The 23,178-nt window shown below is 35.8% G+C and overlaps 1 protein-coding gene across 1 annotated transcript in view; it reads right to left on the reverse strand.

Annotated features, from left to right (window-relative positions):
• The window catches only part of CFAP47 (cilia and flagella associated protein 47), a gene marked incomplete at both ends in the record, with an annotated part of 352,044 nt that overhangs the window by 12,870 nt on the left and 315,996 nt on the right, over positions 1 to 23,178 (reverse strand). Inside the window, 3 exons of the mRNA XM_081125415.1 lie at positions 7,372 to 7,524; positions 11,382 to 11,476; positions 12,905 to 13,064. Coding sequence (XP_080981541.1) covers positions 7,372 to 7,524; positions 11,382 to 11,476; positions 12,905 to 13,064 — 408 coding nt within the window. The remainder of the gene's footprint in view (positions 1 to 7,371; positions 7,525 to 11,381; positions 11,477 to 12,904; positions 13,065 to 23,178) is intronic.

Genomic DNA, 23,178 nt, shown 5'->3' on the forward strand with positions numbered 1-23,178 from the left:
GTTTTAAAAAATATTACTTTGATAACTGCTACTAGGGAGAAGTAAAGGAAGCTATGAGAGCAGAGGTCCTGGGAACCTGACTGCTAAGGTCTTGAGGAGGAGACCAATACACCAAATCGAAAGGCAGTAAGAATTACCTGGAGACAGAGAGAAAGAAAATGCCACCCAGGCATCAGAGAAGCATGGGGAAATTTTCCATGGTGGAAACCAACTCAGAGAATTTGAGGAGAACTTATGTGGGCGGAGCAGAGAGAGCAGGAAGAACTTGTCAAGAGATGAAGCAGGCGAAGGTGGCAAGACCATGACGGGTAGTGAGGACTTGGGACTTTTAAGAATAATGGGATGCCACTGAATGTTTTAAGTATGGAAGTGATGAGCTCATTTAATGTACACTAAGCAAAAGGGGATTAGGAGATAAATTAATGAAGATTCTGCAGTAGTTCAGTCCAGGTTGTGGTTGGACAACGGTGAGAGGAGGCTGTAGATTAAGATCAAGAAATGCCCAGCTATGCCTGGCCCGTGGGGCTCAGTGGTTGAGTGTCAACCTATGAACCAAGAGGTCACGGTTCGATTCCCGGTCAGGGCACATGCCCTGGTTGTGGGCTCGATCCCCAGTAAGGGGCTTGCAGGAGGCAGCCGATCAATGACTCTCATCATTGATGTTTCTGTCTCTCTCCCTCTCCCTTCCTCTCTCTGAAATCAATAAAAACATATTTTTAAAAAATTTTAAAAAAAGAAATGCCAAATTATGTATAAAGTGGGAACTATGTGAGCAGTCATGACTGGTAACTAGAATCATTGAGCTTATCATTTCAGTACTGCATTCATATCCTCAACATATATAAAGAATATTTAATCAAACAGGTTTCAGAGAATTTCAGAGTATCATATACCTATCTGTCTACCTATCTATTTATCATGTCATAAAATAATAATGGTAATAATCATTTGGGTATGGCAGCAAAGTCATTGCATTGAACAAAAGAAATATGTTTCCCATCGGAATATTGTCCTTGCATAATTATCATTCAACATAATGCCTGTATCGTGGTGCTAGTAAATCATGCAATGGGAGCTTTGTTGGCCAAGGGTTCCTATTACTTGGGTGAATTTTCTCAGGACAATGACTGAATTTTATTCAATGTGGAAGAATATCAGTAATTTTTAATAAGAGAATACGTGCCTAAATATGATAAATAATCAAAAAGTATCGAATTATAACAAAGTTATTTGCAGAATATACTTTGAAATTATGTATTGTTATACCACATGCATTTTAATCTGTATGAAATACATTTCATAGCAAACCCAACAAAAAATGTCTCAGTAATGGAAAAATGAATACCAAAGTATAATAAACATTGTTATTCATGTTATTTCCCTAAATTTCTGTAGTTTTCTCTTTCTTAATAACAGGCATATATATTTGCTTGACAGAACGTAACAGCCATATAAGGGATGAATGGAGTACTGAAGACAAATTTGAGAGGGTGAAGACAACACGGTATTCAAAGAAAATAGAGGATGCGGGATAAACTACCTAGAGCTATTTTCTGTGAACAGATAATGAAGAATGTGCCATCTGCACACTTATTATTTTTATAAAATCACATATTTTAACAGGTATGTCACTTACATGTTTCACTTCACTTTAATAAGGTAATTTAATAAACCAAACATGTTGATTAACTAAAATAACTGTACGTTTCTCTGAAATGACTGCAAGTACAGTATACTACAAAATGAAAATTAAAGGAAGAAAGTGGCCCCATGGCTGATGCTTTTCTTACATGTTTTATTTTAAACAAGACATCAGAAGTAAAAGATAAAGGGACTAATTTTAACATAAATATTTTATCTGAGCTTTTAGTAATTAGCATCAAATTTCAGACTCTATTAGGTATCATATTTTTGTACTTTCTTTTGATAAAATATTGTACTATATTTTGATAAAATATTCTTTTGTGTATTAATGAGAAAACCCACTGAATGACATTGAGAGGACCATGTTTCTATCTCAAAATATCATCTGTCAGTAAATAAGGAGGGGCCCTCTAGTACGTCGGTATCACAGAATACCTAACTAGAGCTGTCAATGATAATAATGGTAATATCCAACACTTATGGAACACTCACTGAGCAATAGACGCTTTTAAGGATTCCACGCATTTCCACTTAATCTTCAAAAATATCCTATGAAGTAGACACCATTACTATCTCCATAGTCGAAGAAACTGAGTTTACAGAGAGGTAATGGAATTTTCTTGAAGCCCTACAGAGACTACATGGGAGAACTCAAGCTGTTTGACTTCAGATTGTACAACCTTGAATATCAGGCCTTTCTATGGAACAGTTGCCAAGCAGACTTCATCAGAATCGTCATCTGAAAGTGTGCGGGACACAACCTGTACAATAAAGTGTGGTGGCCCTCAGGGCAGAGACCTGGTCAAACATGCAGATTCTGGCCAAAGGAAGAAGAGCCAACAACAGAGAGGACAACCAGTGAGATAATAAATTAATAAGGCTAATCATGGAAACCAACAGCAGATAAAGTTCTTCATCTGGGTCAACTGGTAAATGCTGCTGACAAGTTGAGTAAATTCAGAACACAAATCTGACCAGTGGGTTAGGCATACTAGACAAGGTTGATAGTTTTGTTAAGGGCCATCTCATCAGAATAGTTAGGACTGAAGCCTTAATGGAGTGAGTTGAGAAGAGAAAGTAAAATACCAAGAAGCAGAGCAAAGGATCAGGTCTAGAGGCTAACACGGGTGTCATGGAGGACCCTGCCAGGTTTCTCAGGCCCTGTTTGTGATTACAGACCAAACCCGACAAGGGAGTTTATGTATGACATGCAAGAGACATGATAACTGGCCTAGGGTTAAAAGAGACCAGTGTAACACATAAATCAGTAAATCAGACACAAAAAGAGACAACAGATTAAGCAAAGAAAAACAGCCTCAAGATGCAGAATGCCGGGGAAATAAAAGGAAGAGGCATGAATCTGATGAGCCGTTAAATGGCAAAACCACTCTCACAGAAAAAGTCCCACAGAGAAAGTCACTGAGCTACTCCCTAGAGAGACACAAAGAATGCATGGACCGAAAGCCACTTAAGAAGAAATACAATTAAAGGGGAAGTTCTGCCCAGAGAGAATAATCTGTATGTTATGAAGGGACATTGCAAAATGCAATCTAAAAATCCAAGTATTGTAATATCCCAGTAGAGCATTACCGATAATAACAGGGGCATAAATCCAATATGTTGGATAGATGTTCTCTGAATTCCGAGTCTGTGTCTTGCTCATTTTGGCATCCCTGGAGCTCAGCGGACTATGTGGCAGCAAAGATGCTCACTAGATTGTTGTTGAGTGAGGAAGATATGAAAGTGATCAATCCTGGTTAACTCCATGGTGTGTGTGAGGAATGGGGAGAGGGAGAGCAGAGAAGTCCTTGCATTTTCACTTAATGGGGCTTGATAGTTTATTGGCGTCTCTGGGAAAGAAGACCAAGATAAAGAGAGGATGGTAGAACAACAGTGGTGGGGATTCTTATCTCCTACTTAACATGTTTACATACAGGGACCTATACATTCACAAGAAGGAAAAATTTAGGAGAATTTTTCACAAGGAGAAAAAAATTAGCATCAACCTGCTTCCTCCCTCATGTCTTGACGTCAGAGGAAAAGCAACATATCTGATCAGTGAATCTGGGTGAAGGAATGGAACATGAGCAGATGAGAAGACCCTTCCCTTCCTTTCCCAATGTCTTGAACGCAGGATGCACACTGTCTCCTCCTGCACGTGTAGTTGTTTGTTCCTACAGAGAGTTTACAGCTGGGTAGTTCAGGGTGAGCGCACTCAGTTTTGGTGGAAGGTATTAATAAGTCCAAATGAGTTCTTAGTACCGAGTCACTTTCCAGTCCACCTTTATAATTAATAAAGGTAACCTTTGATCTCCATCTGCCATATCTCTACACCTACCTCTCATTAAGCTCGGATGAGGGAATACAGGGTGTGATCAATGATCACACTGAAATCTTCATCACAATCCAAGCCACAGAGTGAAGCGCCTTAATTGCCACCAGAAGGGATTTAAGGGACTTTAGGAAGTGCCAAATGGCATGAACAACGACTCTGTTGGACACTATTTGTTGAGTAGACTATAATTAAGTTATACACGGGGGGAAACAGCTGGTTTGCTTTGCATACGCTAAAGGGTTTTCAGACATTGTGGTCAGGCTTGTCCCTTCATAAAAATATAGGTGAGAATGGAAAGGAAAGTAGGGAGATGTACAGAGAGTGCAGGCAAGTTGGTTACACCTTTGGAATAAAGGCAGAACTCAAGTTGTTACCAGGTACATTTAAGGAGCCAAGACAAGGGAGAGGTCAGCTGATATATCAAATATTCAGGTCCCATAAAGACAGAAAAACATTAGTTGAGAGAAGACTGAAAAAAACTCTACTTCTGGATAGCAGGACAAGTTTCAGAACAGAAATATTCACAAATTAAAATGCCTTTAGCAGAAAAATAGATGAGCTTCTTGAGTTTGTTGGTATTGAGCAGAGAAAAAACTATTGTAGAAGAAATGATGGGAAGAGAGAAGCCTGCAAACCTTCCAAATAGTTATTTTCATATTACATGTTATTTTTCATGATGAAAAGTACTGAAACAGTGAAATATGATCCATATCAAAAGGTGTCTTTTTGAAGAGCTATTTGAGAGAGACTGTTTTCCTCATATAATATGCCTTTCAAACTTCCCAAAATGATGCTGGCAGCTTCCAGGGGCCTTGTGTATCTTGAAGGAAATAGATTTTTCTGGGTAATAAGATTTAATCAATTCCTATTATTAGAATTATAATTTCTTTAGCTTGCAACCTGAGAAGAGTATGACATAAACAATTTAAAGTAGTAAGACTTTTTAAAAATGTTCCTTATAGACAAGGATTTCTTTACCTTCTTTTATTCTTAATGTTACAAAGCATCAACAGTTTATCTTCAACAGAATAGATTTCAAACAGAAATCAAGGTTTGACCACTCAACTATTAATATTCACTTAAGCATAGCAGATGACATGCAAAACAACGATTTCACTTCAGACAGGGGCCAGATATTCACTGGGGTATGGTTACTGTAAATTGGCTGCTTATTAAAATGATGGTTTGTTTTAATAAAACATATTTATCACTGGAAATTGGCAGTTGTGTTACACATTTAAACTCAGGTTAATGTACACTGATATTTTTATCCCTGATCTGCATAAATAATCAGAATTTCCTTTCAGTATTGATTATTGATTGAAGAAAAGAAAGTCGACAGGGTATCATTTATTTAAAGATTACATTCCCTACATTCCCTTAATGCTACATGATTCACTAAAGCAAAATCTGCATTCAACTTATAATAATGTTTTTGAGATAGATGAAAATGGTTTGCATCAGTTTGATTTCATTATTAAAAGATAGTTCTTTAAAATAAGGAGTAATTGAATTGGAAAATTCCCTTCTCATTTAAATTTATTTCATTTTTTTAAATAAATTTAAGTGGCCTGTGATTAAGTTGGCATTTTTGCAATTAGAAAGTTAAAATTCAAAGAGAAAAAAGAAATAACTAATAATTAACATAATTAAATATCTCATTATGCAACCTAATAATAGTATTACGATCTCCTTATCTCACACAGTTCAAACGATCAGTAACTACCCAGTAAATATAAAGAACATTAATGTGAATTAATTTTTATACAATTCCAAAGATCTTATGAAGTACACTGGGTATATATAACATAGACACTCATTTCATAATTCCATCTCCAGTTTTTAAAATATTGCCTTCCAAATCTTATAGTGAGGTTGCGTGGGGGAGGTTATTCTGACATTTTTGTAATTCACTTCAGAAATATTTATTATTTCAAGATCCTCTTCTATATTTATTCTTAGGATGCTTGTTTGCAAATAACAGAACCCCAGTTTGGATGACCTTTTGGAAGTTACTGAGGGTGTCCTTAAATAAAAGGAAGAACCGATTGATCATGACTGAGCCTTGTGTATAGATTGATGAGCAGGCAGAGAAAGTAGGCCTGCGAACAGGAGACAAACAGGCATGCAGGGGAAAAAATACTCCCCAGCCTTACTTACTGCCACTTCAGCAAATGAAGAGAAACAGATTTTCTGTGTTCTGACTACAAAAGATGTGGAGGAGAGTGAAGACTCACAAGCCCAACTTCCATTAGATGCCCGCTCTGAGCAGGAAGCCTATACGATTGAAATATTATAACAATTACATGGCTCGTGGAAGTAGTTTCCACAAGAAGGGAGTAGAAGTTGGCAAGATGGGCAGGGCAGACAATCTCACAGACATTCGCCAGGCTGGGAAAGCAGATGGGAACTGTGCAGAAGTAGCAAGTGATCCCACTTGGTTGAGTAACAGGCTAACAACCTAGGGAAACAAGAGGCTGGGATGATGGACAGTAGCGGACTAAAGGTGAAGGCGAATTTTGGATTATTTTATATAGATTGCATCACATGAAAAGATACTTTTGTAGATTAAAGAGATCAAATGTCAGTGATTTCATATGAAACAGACATTTCTGTGGTTCAAAAATGGATGAATAGTGGTAATTTTATAAGTTTCAGGGTAATATCTTATTTAGAAAGCAATGGGTAAACACTGCTATTGATAAGATAGAGCAACAGGACCAAACAGGGTAGGAAAATAAAACAGAACAGAGTGCGATCATAACGAGAAAGGAGAAACAACTCTTGCTTACTGATTCACCACTGTACCAGGCATTATATTTTATGTCAGGGAACCTCTTGGAAAGCTTTGTCTTTGTAAATTTTTTTGATTCCTACAGGGCTTTAAAATGAAAAGCAATTAGGTTAGGCCTGATCACAATATGAACAGTTCAGAACCTACTATTTCACATCTAGGTTTTAAATCTGAAGTTATTTCAAATTTTAAAAATGTTTTTAAAAATAGTCAAGCCTGAATCCATATACCATGCCTGCCACCGCTATGCTGTATGACCCTGTACAAATCACGACACAGATCTCCTCACTTGTAAAATAAACATATAGTCACACTACCTGCTTCATAGGGTTCCTCTAATGACAAATCCTGCAATAACACTCTAACACTCTGTTCTTATAAAGCCATTAATAACCACAATTATCATCATTTTGGAGATTACTGTGAAGAAAAAACACATAACTGAACACTCCTTGAGCACTATTTTAATGATATACTGTAAATGGAAAATAAATGGCATGGGATTTTCACCTAACTGAGTAATCAGCAGCCTGCAATTTAAAGAAACTGAGGTTTTATTTATCATCATGATTTATATTCATGACTATGGTTCTCTTACCGTCGATATCTTCGTAAGATGCATATGAACGTTTTTTTGGAATAACTATAAAATCCGATACATTTAAGATAGGATTCTCTCCAAGAAAATCACCAGTCACTGTGACTTCCACCTCCTTTTCTATCCGTTTCCTGGCCTGACATTTTATGATAGCTACAAGAAAGGAATATCTCCAGTTAATTTGACTATTAGGTTATATGATCATTCTTGAGCTAGAAGAAAGTAAATTATTAAATTATATCATGAAAAATAAAAGTTTCCTTGGAATACTTTGACTTGACATTGCACCTGTCATTCACACACACACACACGCTAGATATATATATTGACATTTTGTAATAAAATATGAATATTAAATAATATGCAAAAATAGAATGACAATAGATAAATCTGGAAGATATAAATTAGGTAACAGAAGACTGCACTAGGATGTAGAATCTTATTCGGAAACTGACCTAGTTATATCAATAATTCAACTGGTGATCAAGAACACATGAATGTTTTAGCTTTCTATATGTTCACTGTGGTAAATACCAAACTCTATTATATAATTATACTATAGCAGATACCTTCAAATAATTAAAAAAGTTCTGTAACCTTTATTTTGTACAACAGTTTAAAAATATTCCCTACTATATTTTTTATTTACATGCACCTTAAAATTCCTTTAAATAAAATATTTCAATAAATATTTTAATTTTCACTTGTAAATTGCTCTTAAATTTACACAATACACCATTAACAGTTAAAATTAAAACTTTAATAAGTTATTTAAAATTAATATTAAAATGTGAATATATATTAATGTATAGCATAAAAAATTTATATTTAGCCCTGGCTAGGTGGCTCAGTTGTTTGGAGCATTGTACCATACACCAAAAAGGCTGTGGGTTCGATTTCCGATCAGGGCACATACCTAGGTTGCGGGTTCAGTTTCTGATTGGGGCTCATAAGGGAGGCAGATGATTGATGTTTCTCTCTCACATTGATATTTCTCCCTCTTTCTTTCTCTCTCTCTCCCTCCCCCTCTTCCTCTCTCTCTAAAAATCAATAAAAATGTCCTCAGGTGAGGATTTAAAAATACTTTATATGTATATATATATTAAATTCCAATATTTTCTTACATCAAGTACAGAAGAAGTCAGGGATCTTGTGAGAAATCAAAATGTTTTTATGTAACTACTAATTATATAAAGCTGTATTAATGTATGCCTCTGGCATTAGCTATAGATTATATTATGGGACTATGTATACTAGAGTCCACATAAATAGGAATATTATTTCTCCAAAATATATTAAACGTTATATTTTTATCACTTTAGATGAACACAGGATATAAATTTAATATAAGGGATAAAAAGTGAACCACAATACTAAAAAAGCTTTTGAAATGTATTATGCTATGCTTTTGTGGCATCAATAATAACATATTTACCTAGACTGCAAAACTGCATAATGTCCTCAGGTTTAAGTGCTTTCACAATACATACCACATTTATAGTATAAAAATGTTTAAAATAAATTTGTTTTTAATTCTGAATTTTGCAGGTTGATAGTGAACATTTTGGACTTGGAATAAATGTGAAATGTACAATAAGGGTACAAAGTTAGATGTAAATTAATAGGGTAGCAATGACTGAGGAAAATGCACAAGCTTTTCTAGTTATCATTTGCTTCAGTCTTAAAGCATTAAGTTGGAAATCAGTGTGATCAACCTTACAATTAGTGTCATGTCATTGGTCTTGTCCTGTGAGTCCTTAGGAAGTTAGTGCCCTGACAATGTAAGGATCATGAAATCACAGTGGATTCACATTCCAGTGTAGCTCAACTGTGACAGGTAGTGGAGACCTTTTCCAATTATCTGCCCCAGTGGACAGGAGCAGATAAGAATCCACGGAGAGAACAAAACAACAAAACAGAACAAAAGTACCCTGGGTTCCAGAGTAACCTGGGTGACAGGTACATAAGAAAGAAAAGAAACACTAAACATCGATGGTGATACAGCTGAGTTGGGAAAGCAACAGGTTATCTTTAATGTGTTCTTAAGAATGCAGAATGGACTGTACAGAAAGTAAATAATATGTAATTATAAAATTACACCTATTTGTTTCTTGAGGACATTTGTAGATAAAAATAATTATTAGAATAGGTTTTAGACTTTTGTAAAAATGATTTAATAATTAGTACACAATCTGTTTCAGAACACTGATGTTACTATTGGGTCGGGCTAATGCAACTTGGGCTATTTACAGAACTCACATTTAATTTAAAAACAGAATAACCAAGAAATATGACTGGATAGAAAGTGCCTTTATGTTTCTGGAGCATGTTTAATTTTCATTGAAGGGAACTGTACAAAAATTATCTTTATGTTCTCAGAGGCTTTGTTTTAGACTGAAAAAAAATTAAATCTTTGCCCTGCTGGTGTTGCTCAGTGGTTGAGCATCAACCCATGAACCAAGAGTTCACCAGTTTGATTCCCGGTCAGGGCACAGGCCTGGGTTGCGGGCTCGATCCCCAGTAAGGGGCGTGCAGGAGGCAGCCGATCAATGACTCTCATCATTGATGTTTCTATCTATCCCTCCCTCTCCCTCCCTCTCTTTCTAAAATTAAAAAATATATATTTTTTTTTAAAAGAAAAAAAAACTTTAAATCTTTAATCTTGTTAAAACAAAACTGTGTCTGCATAGACACAAACAACACTGTTAGAATTCTAACAGTAATTTACAGGCTTTATTGCATCATGTTGATCAGATGACTGTACTACAAGTTTTAAATTGTTCAGCTCCATGGGAAGTATACAGACAGCTATCTTCTAGAAAGAAATAAACATTCTGACATGTTTGTCAAGCATTTTGAAGATAATTTGGTATATTTGAAATACTTATATGTGTTGAAAAAATTTTAACTCAAAAGTAAAAGCACTTCAAGTAAAACAAATGACATTTATTGTCAAAGGTAATGCTAGATACGTGGGTTTTTATTCCAGTTAAAATGAAACTACATAAGGAGTGCATTAAGGGAAATGCTTTTATTCATAAGCAAAGCTTTTTTTTAGTTTTCTTTCTAAGTGTGGTGACATAATTTATGTCAGTAAAGGACTAATTCTCTTTCACTAGCAAAGATTGGTATTGGAGGGAGATGGAAAATTAAAAATTTCAAGACTTTTTTTGGCTCATCTGAGTTGCTCAAGGTGGAGATCCAAAATAAGTATCCCTTTCCTGGGCAGAGCAATTCAGTGTTTCTTAATTATGAAGAACTATGCCTAGAGCCTAGTAAGAGCCTAAACTTCACTTTATGCCTGCCTAAGAGGCATTGATTTCTTAGGCAGATCTTTAGAAGCAAAAAGGAAAAGCAAAGAATGTGGGAAAAGTGAGAACACTGAGGAAAGAGAATGAACAGAAACTTGAGAAAAGTCTGGAGCACAGAGAGGAAAAAAAGGGTCATTGAGAAAAAGAAAGATATTTTCAGAGTAGAGATGTTATGTTGTGTGTAGAACAGCAAAGTTAACCTCCTTGGGAACTTTAGTACATTCTGACTAGTTTTTGGAGAAAATCATGAAAGTTTGTGTCTGGGACAACTAAGAACAGGGGACTAGGATGGTTCTTGGATGAAGGTTAGAATTACACAGAAGCTGGAATATGCTGATTAAATGTGATGGGAGAACCAAAGTGCCTGGGACTGACTCACAGATCTAGTGCAGGGCTTTGAGCGCCTCACAGAATGTGAGATAAAGGGGCCTGAAGTTAATGTTATTTTCATCTTAGCTGATTTCTAGGTTTCACCAGCAGGAAGAGCGCCAGGAAATGGTGTGGTTTTGTGGAAAGGTCATTGGACTCATTGTTAGAAGACCAGATTCAGTCCCAGCACCCCCACCAATAGGGCTGGTTACTACACAGCTTCCTTTCCCTGGGCCTCCACCTTCTTACCTGAACAAAGAGAAAACGGGATGGTAGTACCTCTAAATTACCTCCAAATCCTAGTGTTTTCTGACACTAAAATGTACCTACCTGGAGGGAATTCATCATGTTTTGCCTGTGGAAGTCCAAGAATAGGGTATATCCATCGTATTGCGCGGATTTCTCCACTGTCTACTCCCATAGTTCTAATGAGAAATTAAATGAAGAGTGAAACATAAGCGCTTTCAATATTAGCATAAAAGAGCATGTTCTCTATTAACCTAATGGCATTTGAGCAAAGCTTGTGAATTTAAACTTTGGCAGAGAGAAACTAAGTATGAAATACAAAACATTTTTGGCAAATGTTGACTTTATAAACATTTTAAAGCAAGCCCTGGGAAATGATCACAAATAAAACTGGAATACAACCACTATGAGATGTAAGGTAAACTTGAAGAATATTTGCCCCTACATTTAAAGCTTGGTATTGGTTTTTATTGAAGTGACTAAATTGTGATTAATCAGAGGTAATACAGTTCCCATGGGTTATATTCTAAATTGGACAAGCAAAGCACACACACAAAAATGCCATTAAGTACAGGACTTCAGAAAGTGTGGTGAGTAATTTACTTTTGAGGATACCAGTTAAAATAAAGGGCATTTCTCAAAATATTTTAAGTGTATTATACACCTTCAGGAGGACAGCAGTAGTAAAAATATGGTCCTGATAACTGTTGAAAATGGGCTTTTCTTGTTAAAAATGAAACGTTAAGTCAAGTCAGGCAGGACCGGCTTCATGGGCGTGTGACCTGAGCAACAGCACAAAAACTGCACACTCAGAACTGCCCCATGCTTGTTTAATGCACTCCTGTACCCATCTTAAACTTATTAATAATTTTTGAACAAGGGCTCCCTCGTTTTCATTTTTACACTGGGACTCACAAATCATGCAGGCAGTCGCGACTGCACGAGTGATGAAAACCATGGCAGAACGTGCCCGAAGGAAAGATTTTTCTTTCAAACGTGGAGAAAAAATATGAACACGTAGGGCAAAGTAAGAATTTCTTTTTAAGATCTCTAGACCATTATTTAATTAAACTATAAGAGCAGAGAAAACATTTAAATTTCCTGTCATTACTGGAGTTTGCTTCAATTGCAGCGAAGCAAAGAGGGTGCAAGTCACCTGCATTCTGGCAATGGAACAGGGTCCCTTAGTCATGGCAGAGGCTCACCAGGAGGCCATACCCCCTGGAACTGTGCCGTCACCTGGTGAATGCCAGTTTCACAAGTCTTATACTTTGCCCAAACAACTTGTTTTAGGCGGTTCTCTAGATATGGATTATTTATTGTCTTAGCACTAACTATTTTCTCAGTCGAAAAGGAGGCCTCTGCATGTCTCTGACCCTGATTCATTGATACGATTCTCGAGAATGACGTGTTCATCACTCTGAACGTCACATCAGTAATGATATATACTATACCCATTTAACAAATACATTTTCCTCTTCAGAACATATAAATTTCAACACGTCAGAGAATATAAAATCATGAACTTTACATGGCATAACATATAAAAGAAACTAATCATATCAGTACCAGAAAAAATGAAATCAATATTCTTATTTGAATGTTACCTTTTCATCTCCGCGCTCAATTCATCAAAATTGTCAATAGGCCAATTTTGTCCATCTGTTCTCCTCATTTGAATAACTACCATTGTTTTCCTTAATTTCATAACTTTGGGAACAAAACACACTGGGATAGGAATAATCCCTCTATGAGGTAATTCGATTCCTGTAAAACACACGAAAGTCATTTTTAATGTGGTAAAAATGTTCAGAATATAATTTTCAGAGCAGAAAGTCATCTCCTAATTCCTTTACTGATAATCAATTTTTCAAGAGCACTTCTGAACTACAACAAAAATACATTACGCAAAATTGTAAGTATACTTTACTGCCTTCACTAATTTTCCTCAAATGTCATCAGTCCTATTGAAAAATATATTTTAGGCCCTGGCTGGGTAGCTCAGTTGGTTAGAGAGTTGTCCTGCTATGCCAAGGTTGGGGGTTTGATCCCTGGTCAGGGCACATACAAGAAGCAGCCAATGATGCAGAAATATGTGGAGCAACAAATCGATGTCTCTCTCTCTCTACCAAATTAATCGATAAAAAAATACATTTTATCCCCAGGCAAGAAGGTTCTTCTGAAGAGGCTGGAGGGCTGGGGATGTGTCGAAAGTGATGCCTTGGGTTTCCCTGAGTGATAAAAGAACCATAAAACCCATGAGTACAGTGTTTTCAAGTCTTACTACATTTTGCAAAGGACAAAGCATAGCAATTTTTGACTCTAACTCGTTGTGTATTTTTTTCCTAGACCATAACAGTCCAAGATTCTCCCTGTAGCCCCCAAATTGCTACCAGTAAACTGTTCATTCATTTAACTGATGCCACCAAAGAAGCCAAAGCTCACTTGTGAAAGAAAGTGGCATCTGCCCTAGGTTATAAAAACCGGAAGACAGAAAAACTGACAGCATTTTCTTGTATTCTAATGAATGAGAATTTTTCTAGCTTTACTTTGCATAAGAACCACCTGTGAAACTTGTTAGACGTGGAGCTTGCTGAGCCCGGCGTGTAGAAATCCTGATTTATTGTCTGGCCTTTGGCCCAGGAAGCTGCATGTTGAAGTGGCAGCTCATGGAATACAGAAGCACATGGTCGTGGGACTATACTTTGAAAACAACCCTACCTGTTGGACAAGTATTAAGAGGCTGGAAGAGTGGTGAGCTTCTGGCCATTTGTAACAGTGAGGGTTACAACAGTGGGTGTCTTTCTTTATTGTGAAGAGTAGCACTACTTCTTTACAAGAGAATAAGGGATATTGACTATATTGTTTTAAAAAAATTCTTTGTTGTGAGATCAATGATATTCACAGCTATTTTGTCTCAGATGAAAATACTGCTCTTAACTGTTAAGAACATCAAGAAAGGAAATGAAACATTGTCCCTCTACAAAGCAATCCCACTCAAAATTTTTGTAAATTTTCAAATTTTAGTCCTTCGGGAAATGAATAAGTTCTACAGTTTAATATTATAGTTAATAACAATTCATTAATATGATTATGAGTTAGTATTTATTGACTACTGACTATATGCCAGGCTCCGTGCTAAGCATTTTTCACACAATATCTCATTTCATTCTCAGAAAATCACCATAAATTAAATACTATTATGTCTCTTCTTTCAGAGATGGAGAAATTGAGACAATCTGGTTAACTTGCCCAAAGTCTCAATGAAAGATTGTATTATTTGCTAAGCTATCTAAACAATGTGCTATTTTCAACTTTGTCTTTATGAGCTCTATATTTTTAGTGAATCATTGATTTAAATGAATTAAAATAGCAAGAGCTAGAATAGAATAAAAATAGCAAGAGCTGAGTCAACTAAACAATCATGCATCCACAAGGAAATTAAGTTTAGAAATGATCATTTGCCCTTACAGAATTATATTATCACTAAAATTAGATTATGTTATGACTAAAAATAAACCTAGACATTTGGATGGCGTAAGGAGTCAAGACAAACACACAAAAGGGAAATTCATTGTTAACACCATGGTTTCTTATAACGTTTGAATTGAAAGTACGGAAAGATCATGCTATGACACATAAGCCCATTTAATTAACAATCTAGTAGCCTATTTGTGGCTGTAACTATTTACCAGACTAGAAAGAACTATTCACTAATGAATTCACAATAAGTTTCTTTAACTCTTGCTATTTGTTTAAATAGTAAGAGTCACTGTGCTGTTATTAACTTACAAGAAATCGCTGAAATTTAACAATGAAAAAAAACTGAGAATTTATCAAATTCATTTTGTGCCTCACCAATGAGTTTTATTTCCTGTGATTTTTCCCATTGTCCTGTGTGACACTTTGAGTAGAGACAGGAAAGCTATCTTCGCTTCTATCATATAAAGAATCTACTCGTGTTTTCTTCTAATACCTATCTGTTTTCATTTTTATAGTTAAATATTCAATCGATATATAATTTATCCATATATATGGAATGAAGAATGTATTCAATGTTATGAATTTTCTATATGGGGCTAGTTATCCAAAAACCACTTATTTAAAAGTTAAGAGTTTTGAAATGCTGTCTTCATGGCATTCCCATACATATTTTGGTCTTTTTCTGGATTCCCTAGATTTCTTTGATCTTTCTTTCTCTTCATGTGAAAGTACCACATTGTTTTAATTATAGGTGCTTTAGTTTCTAGTAGGACTAACTGCTTCCTCTTCCAGCTCATTTTTTAAAAGAATTTTTCTAAATTTGGAATGAATAGTTACTCCAGGAGGTAGCATATAGTACTCTTAATGGGAGGACCCTACATTTATACTTTAGGGATAATTGACATGTTTGTCCATTCATGATCTATCCAAGAGCAAAAGTATGGCCTTTATTTTATTTTTCTCACTTGAGCATTATTTAAGGTGCTTTTAGGTTCTTGAGATAAGTTTTCAGCCAGTCTTAGATTTCAGTGTTACTAGAGGATTTTTCCAGCATCTTCATAAGTGTTTAGCAGGAAGCTGGGAAAAACCACAGCAGTTATTTCTATCTTCTGACTGGACAATCTAGCTAGTATGATGATTACTATATTCATCAGATTAAAGAATGTAATAAAACATATCCTAAACTCAAAATATTTTCTGAGCTTATCTCTTTCTGGCTTACTCCATTTCCATACAGTAACTATACAAACAAACTACAGATATATTAGTTTTACATTATAGTTATCATTCTTGAGGTTCAAAACCTTAATAAGCAGCTGGAGGGAAATATGCACATTTTATTTTACATATGTATGTATTTTATGAGAGGTATACATTATAGAATTTTTGAAGCCCTGATAATACTTCATCTTTAGTATCAATAAATATTAAAAAGAGTGAAGTTCACTGTATTATTATTATTATTCTTTTGAAATCTGTTATGACCTAGTTAGACTGAGCATTCACATTTTATTTACTGAATTTTCAAACTGCTGTTTTGATTAAAGGTGTTAGAAATATTTATGCATTGATCTCCTATTTGGTATACAGAAATTGTACAATGCTTAATGCCTATGAGGTTTCCTGCCTTCTTAGAAGAAAATCTTCTCAAGAGAGTAAAGTGAATATAATCTTCATTTTAGTAATGAAAGTATTTCATCCAGGAAGATTTGTTTTTAATCACTTTACTGCTGTTATATTACTGCTCCCCACAGCATAATTTTTAATATTTAGCATGGCATTAGAAATGGCCCATGTTGGGCAATCAAAGAGACACTAAGAAAGATACTAGCACTCTAAGTCATGTTATTGTTTTTGCTATAGTGGTTTATTTTAAATAAGAATATAAATTTTTATTTTTAAGTCATCAAGGCGTCAAAAACATGACTTCATTAACCATTTTCACACATGAAATCTATGCACTTTCTACTTGAATATTTATATTTTAATTACTGATTTTTTGGAAAATAATATTTAAATTATGGCTAAAATAGGAACAGAATCACTAATGTGGTGGTTTGGAGAAGAGTCCATTCATTGATTCTTCAGAGCTATTATGGTGCTGAATTATGTCCCTCCCACCCAAATCTTATCTTGAAGTCCTAATTGCTAGTATCTCAGATTATAGCTGTATTTGGAGATAGGACCTTTTAAAGAGGTGGTTAAGTTAAAATAAGACTGTTAAGGTGAGGCCTTAATCCAATTTGAATGGTGTACTTATAAGAAGAAATTTGGACATAGGCATCCACTAGGGATGTGCTCACACAAAGGAAAGACTATGTGAGAACACAGTGAGAAGGCAGCCATCTGCAAGCCAAAAAGAGACACCTCAGAAGAAACCGAACCTCCCAATCTCTTTCCCTTAGATGTCTAGTCTCTACAATTTTGAAAATATAAATTTGTTTAAGCTACCCAGCCTGATATTTTGTTACTGCGGCCCTAACAAACCAATGTAAGAAATTATCTTTTGTTTAATGTCATCTCAGAGGTGGAGGCATGGGATACCATTGAATTTGCTGACAGAAATTCTAATTCCAGGCTCTCAAAATGCAGAGCACATAGAGGAACTTGACTGTGATGGCCATTTGGCTGCTATGATCATGGAAAAGCTAGGGACGAAGCATTCTTCCCTTCCTACTTGTACCTCAGTGAATGAACGCAGGCATCTACTGAATAGCAAGAAGGGCATTCCAGGGATTGAATTATTTTGGGAAGGATTAGAGACTGTTGCTTCTTTGCCCTGTTCATCTTTCATAGAGCTAGCTAATGTCTGTGATTTAATAAAGAAGCTGTCCAAAGCAGGCACTATCAAAGGGTCTAGTGCAGAAAAAGCAAGCACTAAGTGCAAGGTCACATTTACTCATATAATTGGGGAAAAGATACAAATCCATGCTTCTTAGAAAAAAAAAGTTCAGTTTGGGACAATATGTATGTTTTTAAAGTATATTTTGGGGTTTTTCAACATAAAAAATGACTGCTAAGGTAAGTTTTACATGAACTAAGCACCTGAAAGTTCAAGTTTTGTGTTTGCTTTTTTAAAATCTAAGAATACATTAGCCAAAATAAAAACAAAATACTCAAAGGAAGGACTGATTTTCATGTAAACATCTCATTGCTGACTCAAAATGAGTGAAAATCCACTATCGGAGCATTGTGACCAGAGACAGAGTGAAAGAGATTTTTCTGTGATGAAAGGCCACCGAGCACATGCTGCATTACCACTGACACGGAGAGAAGGGTTTTGAGCTTCACATGAGTGAGTGTTTGGAGTAGAATATCTTGATGCTTCTCCCAGCCCTAATATTCTATTCATTATAAACAGAAAATATAACTAAGATTTAAAACAATTAATGTCAAGGAATTGAATATTTTCTTGGAAAGCAGTTAATTTTAATTTTAATTAAAATTACCCACAGAGAATTTTAAGATAATGTCTACTACTACTACTACTACAACTACTAGTACAGCTACAACTAATATATCTTGTTGATCAATGACTACGTCTTCCTTGTTCTCTGCACTGTACCAAGTAGTGTGTGTGTGTGTGTGTGTGTGTGTGTGTGTGTGTGTGTGAAAAATCTCTCTTCACCTGCAGGAACACACTATGATAAAGTATAGAGCATGCGGTCTAGAAGTTTAAACCTACGTTGTTACTAGTTGTCAGAAACTGAAAAAGCAATTTAAGTTTCTAAGTGTGATTTTCTTCATATGCAAAAGAAAGCTGATATAATACACATATCAAGGTTTTGCTAGGGCAAAGGTACTACACCAGTTCCATCCAGATAATCCCATTTTGTACAGCATACATTAATTCTACACTCTTTTATTCTCTTATTTATTCATTCAGAAAATACTACGTGCCATGCATTGTAATAAGCACTAAGGATAAAATAGTGAAGGGAATCAATCCCCTGTGTTCCTGGGTCCTGCATTCCAGAATGTGTTAGGAGGGTGAGGAAAGAAGTGAAACAATAAATAAAATGTACTATATGCATGGTTGTTATTGAGAAATAAATTTTTAAAAGGGTTAGAGAAGATGTGGAAGTTAATTAACATAGAGTAATTCAGGAAGGCCTCTGTAATAAAATGAACCGGGCACCTAAGCAAGTTTGAGGCGCCCCACAGGCATCTGTGGGGGGAGCATTGAGACAGCAGGCGGCTGAGTGAGTCTGGATTCAAGGAGAAGCCAAGGCTGGGGCTGTCAATTCAGAAGTTGCTGGAAGCTCATGTGTGACCAAATGAAATCCCACTGGGAATGAGTGTGGATAGAAATGAGAAGAGCAGAGAAGACTAAGCCTTGGGCCTCTAGGAAGTCAGGGGGACAGGAACAGAAGAAAAACACGCAAAAGAGAATGAGGGGGGCTTACTAGAGAGATGACTCAAACGGGAATTGAGTCCTGGAGGCGACTGTTTCTAAACAGTGAGTGATCAGCGGCATCCAGTAGAGCTCATGAGTTGAGCAAGATGAAGACAGCATTGAGATGATTAGGTCTGAGGATGTCACGGTACTGTTACTAAGTATTAGTAGACAGACGGGAATAAAGCTGGATTTGCTCGGGTTCACAAGATAATGGTATAAGAAGTGAAGAGAGTAAGTATAAACAAGCTTTCAAGTTGGTTTGCTCTACAGAAGGATCAGAGAAATGGGATAGTAGGTGGCAGAGATAAGGGATAAAGAGAGGCATGTGTTTTAACATCAAGAGCTTCTATTACATGTGTATGTTGGTAGAAATCATCCAATAACATTTATTACAGAAAAGACACGGGGAGAACTCCTGGAGAGCTACACAGAGTTGAGTAGGTATGCGGTTCAATGAGCAAGCAGAGGGATGACCATAAGAGCACAGGGAGCTTTCTGATATAGTGGAAGGACCACAAGCACATGGATGAAAACAAAATTAGGCTGATCAATATAATGGAAGAACCAGACAAGTGGACTCTTGTTTGACTCTATGTTCTGAATGAAACAGAAAGGAAGAATATCATTTATGAGAGGGGGAGGAAATGGTGGATGTCAGTAGTAGTTATCAGGTTTCAATTTTCACTGTAGGAAATTTTACTAAAGGAAAACCAGGTTCCATTAAAAGTTCATCATTGACAATTTACCTGTTTCTCTACAGCCCTTTCTCTGTATCTTCGCATCTATACATCCATCAACCATGCCTGTAGGAAAAGGCCAGCAAACAACAAGCAAACTCTGAAGGAGTTGGGTAGCAAGCTTCCCCAGAATAGCAGAAATCCCCTTGAAAACGAGGGGGACATTTCTGACAGGAACTGAAAACAGATCCTTATCGATCTGGGAAGCTTGCCCCCAGGAGGGTTATGGCCTTAAGAACAAATGTGATCATTAGCATAAAACAAAGCCATTTGTTTATGCGCATTTTATAGTTTCTACTGATCACTATCTTTCACACCTGCCTTTCTGTAGCTCACAATAAAAATCGCTGGATGGTGAGGAGGGTTGTTGCAGCGCCTCCAGAGCCTCAACCCTCTGCACCTCCACCTAAATTCTACATTCTCCGTGTCTCGAGTTTTCTTCGGGTCCCGCGAGCACAACACATGCTACCTGTTTTAAAGGCCTCGTGTTCTATAATCCTAAGCAGTCCTCTCTGTCAGAATATTTATCTGTATTTGTGAGCTGAAGAAAATTGCATAAAATGGTGGAAAAGAGAAATGGCACTGTGCCTTGGGCTCCATTTTACAAATCCAGACCTTATAAACTATTTAAATAAGTTCAACTTCTGTTCTCATCATAGAAATGTTCTAGTGGTTATAAGTAGGTCCAAATTTCAGGTTATAGAGATTTTTCTGAAGGGCAGGCATCTTTGCATAACAAGAGCTGAAGCTTTGTTGTTTTTTACAATAAAATCAGTAGCTTCACTGACTAGCTAGGAAATCCACCTACTTTATGCTATAAATCTTGATTACAAATCTATGTGATTGGAACCTGAACTCATTCATGGGAAAATTGGTCATTTGACATAATAGGAAGGGAAATTTTATTAAAAATGTGAAATTATGCTCAACTGCTGACATAATTTAGTAAACCGTCATGACAATGATCTGGAGATCTGGGCCTGCTTCATGTACAGTCAGCAGCACACATTATTAAACGTCACTAAACACTGAGCTCTTGAAGGCATTTTCCACTTCATAACTAGCAATATTTAATTTCAAAAACATTATTTTTGCAAATAACATTTTTATTATTGATGTCAAAATACACGATATATGTTAACTAAAATCAACATGAGAGAGCAACTATCTCTCATAAGGAAAAAAGTGGCTTTTCTAAATGCTAATGCTACAACTCTGCTTATATAGCTCTGATTATCAGCAATCACAAATGATGCATATTTTATCTTTTAAAAAAAGACATTCCTTATATCAAACATAGTGTCTATCTTTATCCTTTTAACTATTCTCTCATGTTGTAATATGACATAATCCCCATCCAATACAAAAATATTTGAGGTAATTATGAACATACAGTTGTAAAAAAATGAAAGCAAGATCCCATGTAGCCTTTACCTCGTTATGTCCCATGATAACATCCTATAAGACTAATACGATCCAAAACCAGAATATTGATATTGATACAGTCAAAATACAGAAAGTTTCATCACAACAAGCATCCCTCTGGTTGACCTTTTATATATATCCCCACCCACCCCCACTACTCCATCCCTGAATCATTACAACTTCTAATCTATTCTCCATTTCTATAATTTTATCACACAAAGAATGTTAAATAAGTGGAATCATACAGTATATAAACTTTTGCAGTTAACTTTTTCACTTAGCATAATTCTCTAGACATTCAACCACATTGTACTTATTAAAAATGAATTCAGCGGTTAAGCATCAACCTAGGATCTAGGAGATGACAGTTCGATTCCTGTTCAGGGCACATGCCCAGGTTGTGGGCTCCATCCCTGGTAGGGGGCGTGCAGGAAGCAGCTGATCAATGACTCTCTCATCATTGATGTTTCTATCTCTCTCTCCCTTCCTCTCTCTGAAATCAATAAAGACATATTTTTTTAAATGAATTCAGTAAAATAACAGGATACAAAATTAGCATTCAGGAATTGGTTGCATTTTTATACACCACTAACGAACTATCAAAAAGAGAAATTAAGAAAACAATCCCATTTACAACTGCATCAAAAAGAATAAAATACCTAGGAATAAATTTAACCAAGGAGGTAAAAGACATGTACTTGGAAAACTACAAGGCACTGAAGAAAGAAATTAAAGAAGATACAAATTAATGGAAGGCTATCCTATGCTCATGGATAGGAAGAATTAACATTGTTAAACTATCCATACTACCCAAAGCAATATAAAAATTCAATGCAATCCCAATAAAAATACCAATGACATTTTCACAGAACCAGAACAAATCTAAAATTTATATGGAACCAGAAAAGACAATGACTAGATAAAGAAATCTTGAGAAAAAAGAATAAAGTTGAAGATATCATGCTACCTAATATCAAACTATACTATAAGGCTATAGTAAGCAAAACAGCATGGTACTAGCATAAAAACAGATATATAGATTAATGGAACAGAATAGAAAGCTCAGAAATAACACATACCTATATGGTCAACTAATCTATGACAAAGGAGGCAAGAATATACAATGGGGTAAAGACAGCCTCTTCAATAAGTCGTGTTGGGAAAACTGGAGATACATGCAAAAAAGTGAAACTAGACCTCTTTCTTAGACCATATACAAGAATAAACTCAAAATGGATATAGACTTCAATGTAAGACCCCCAAACCATAAAATTCCTAGAAGAAAACATAGGCAGTAAACTTTTTGGCATCATTCTTATCAATGTTGTTTTAAATATGTCTTGTTGGGTAAGAAAAACAAAAAGAATAAACAAATGAGACTACATCAAACTAAAGAGTTTTTTGCATAGCAAAGAAAACCATCAACAAAAGGAAAAGACACCCTACTGAATAATAGAAGATATTCACTAATGATACATCTGATAAGGGGTTAATATCCAAAATATATAAAGAACTCATACAACTCAACACTAAAAAACAAACAATCCAATTAAAAAATGGGAAGAGGACATGAATAGACATTTCTCCACAGAGGACATACAGATGGATCAAGATGTTTTAACTGATGACAATAACTCACATATCTTTAAAAAAAAGGAGGCTACATGGAAAAGGACCAGAGTTGGTCATGGGCTGAGGGAATGGGCAAGAGCCTTTACTGTGGTTTTCATCAGGAAGAATGAGTAGGGTAGGGTAAGAAGGCTAAGCAGGTTTAGGTTTGGCTAGTTTGAATAATTTCAATGAACTTTGGGGTATAGGGATTCCTGACCCTGGGATG

The sequence above is a fragment of the Miniopterus schreibersii genome, assembly GCF_964146895.1.
Source record: "Miniopterus schreibersii genome assembly, chromosome: X".
Classification (NCBI taxonomy): domain Eukaryota; kingdom Metazoa; phylum Chordata; class Mammalia; order Chiroptera; family Miniopteridae; genus Miniopterus; species Miniopterus schreibersii.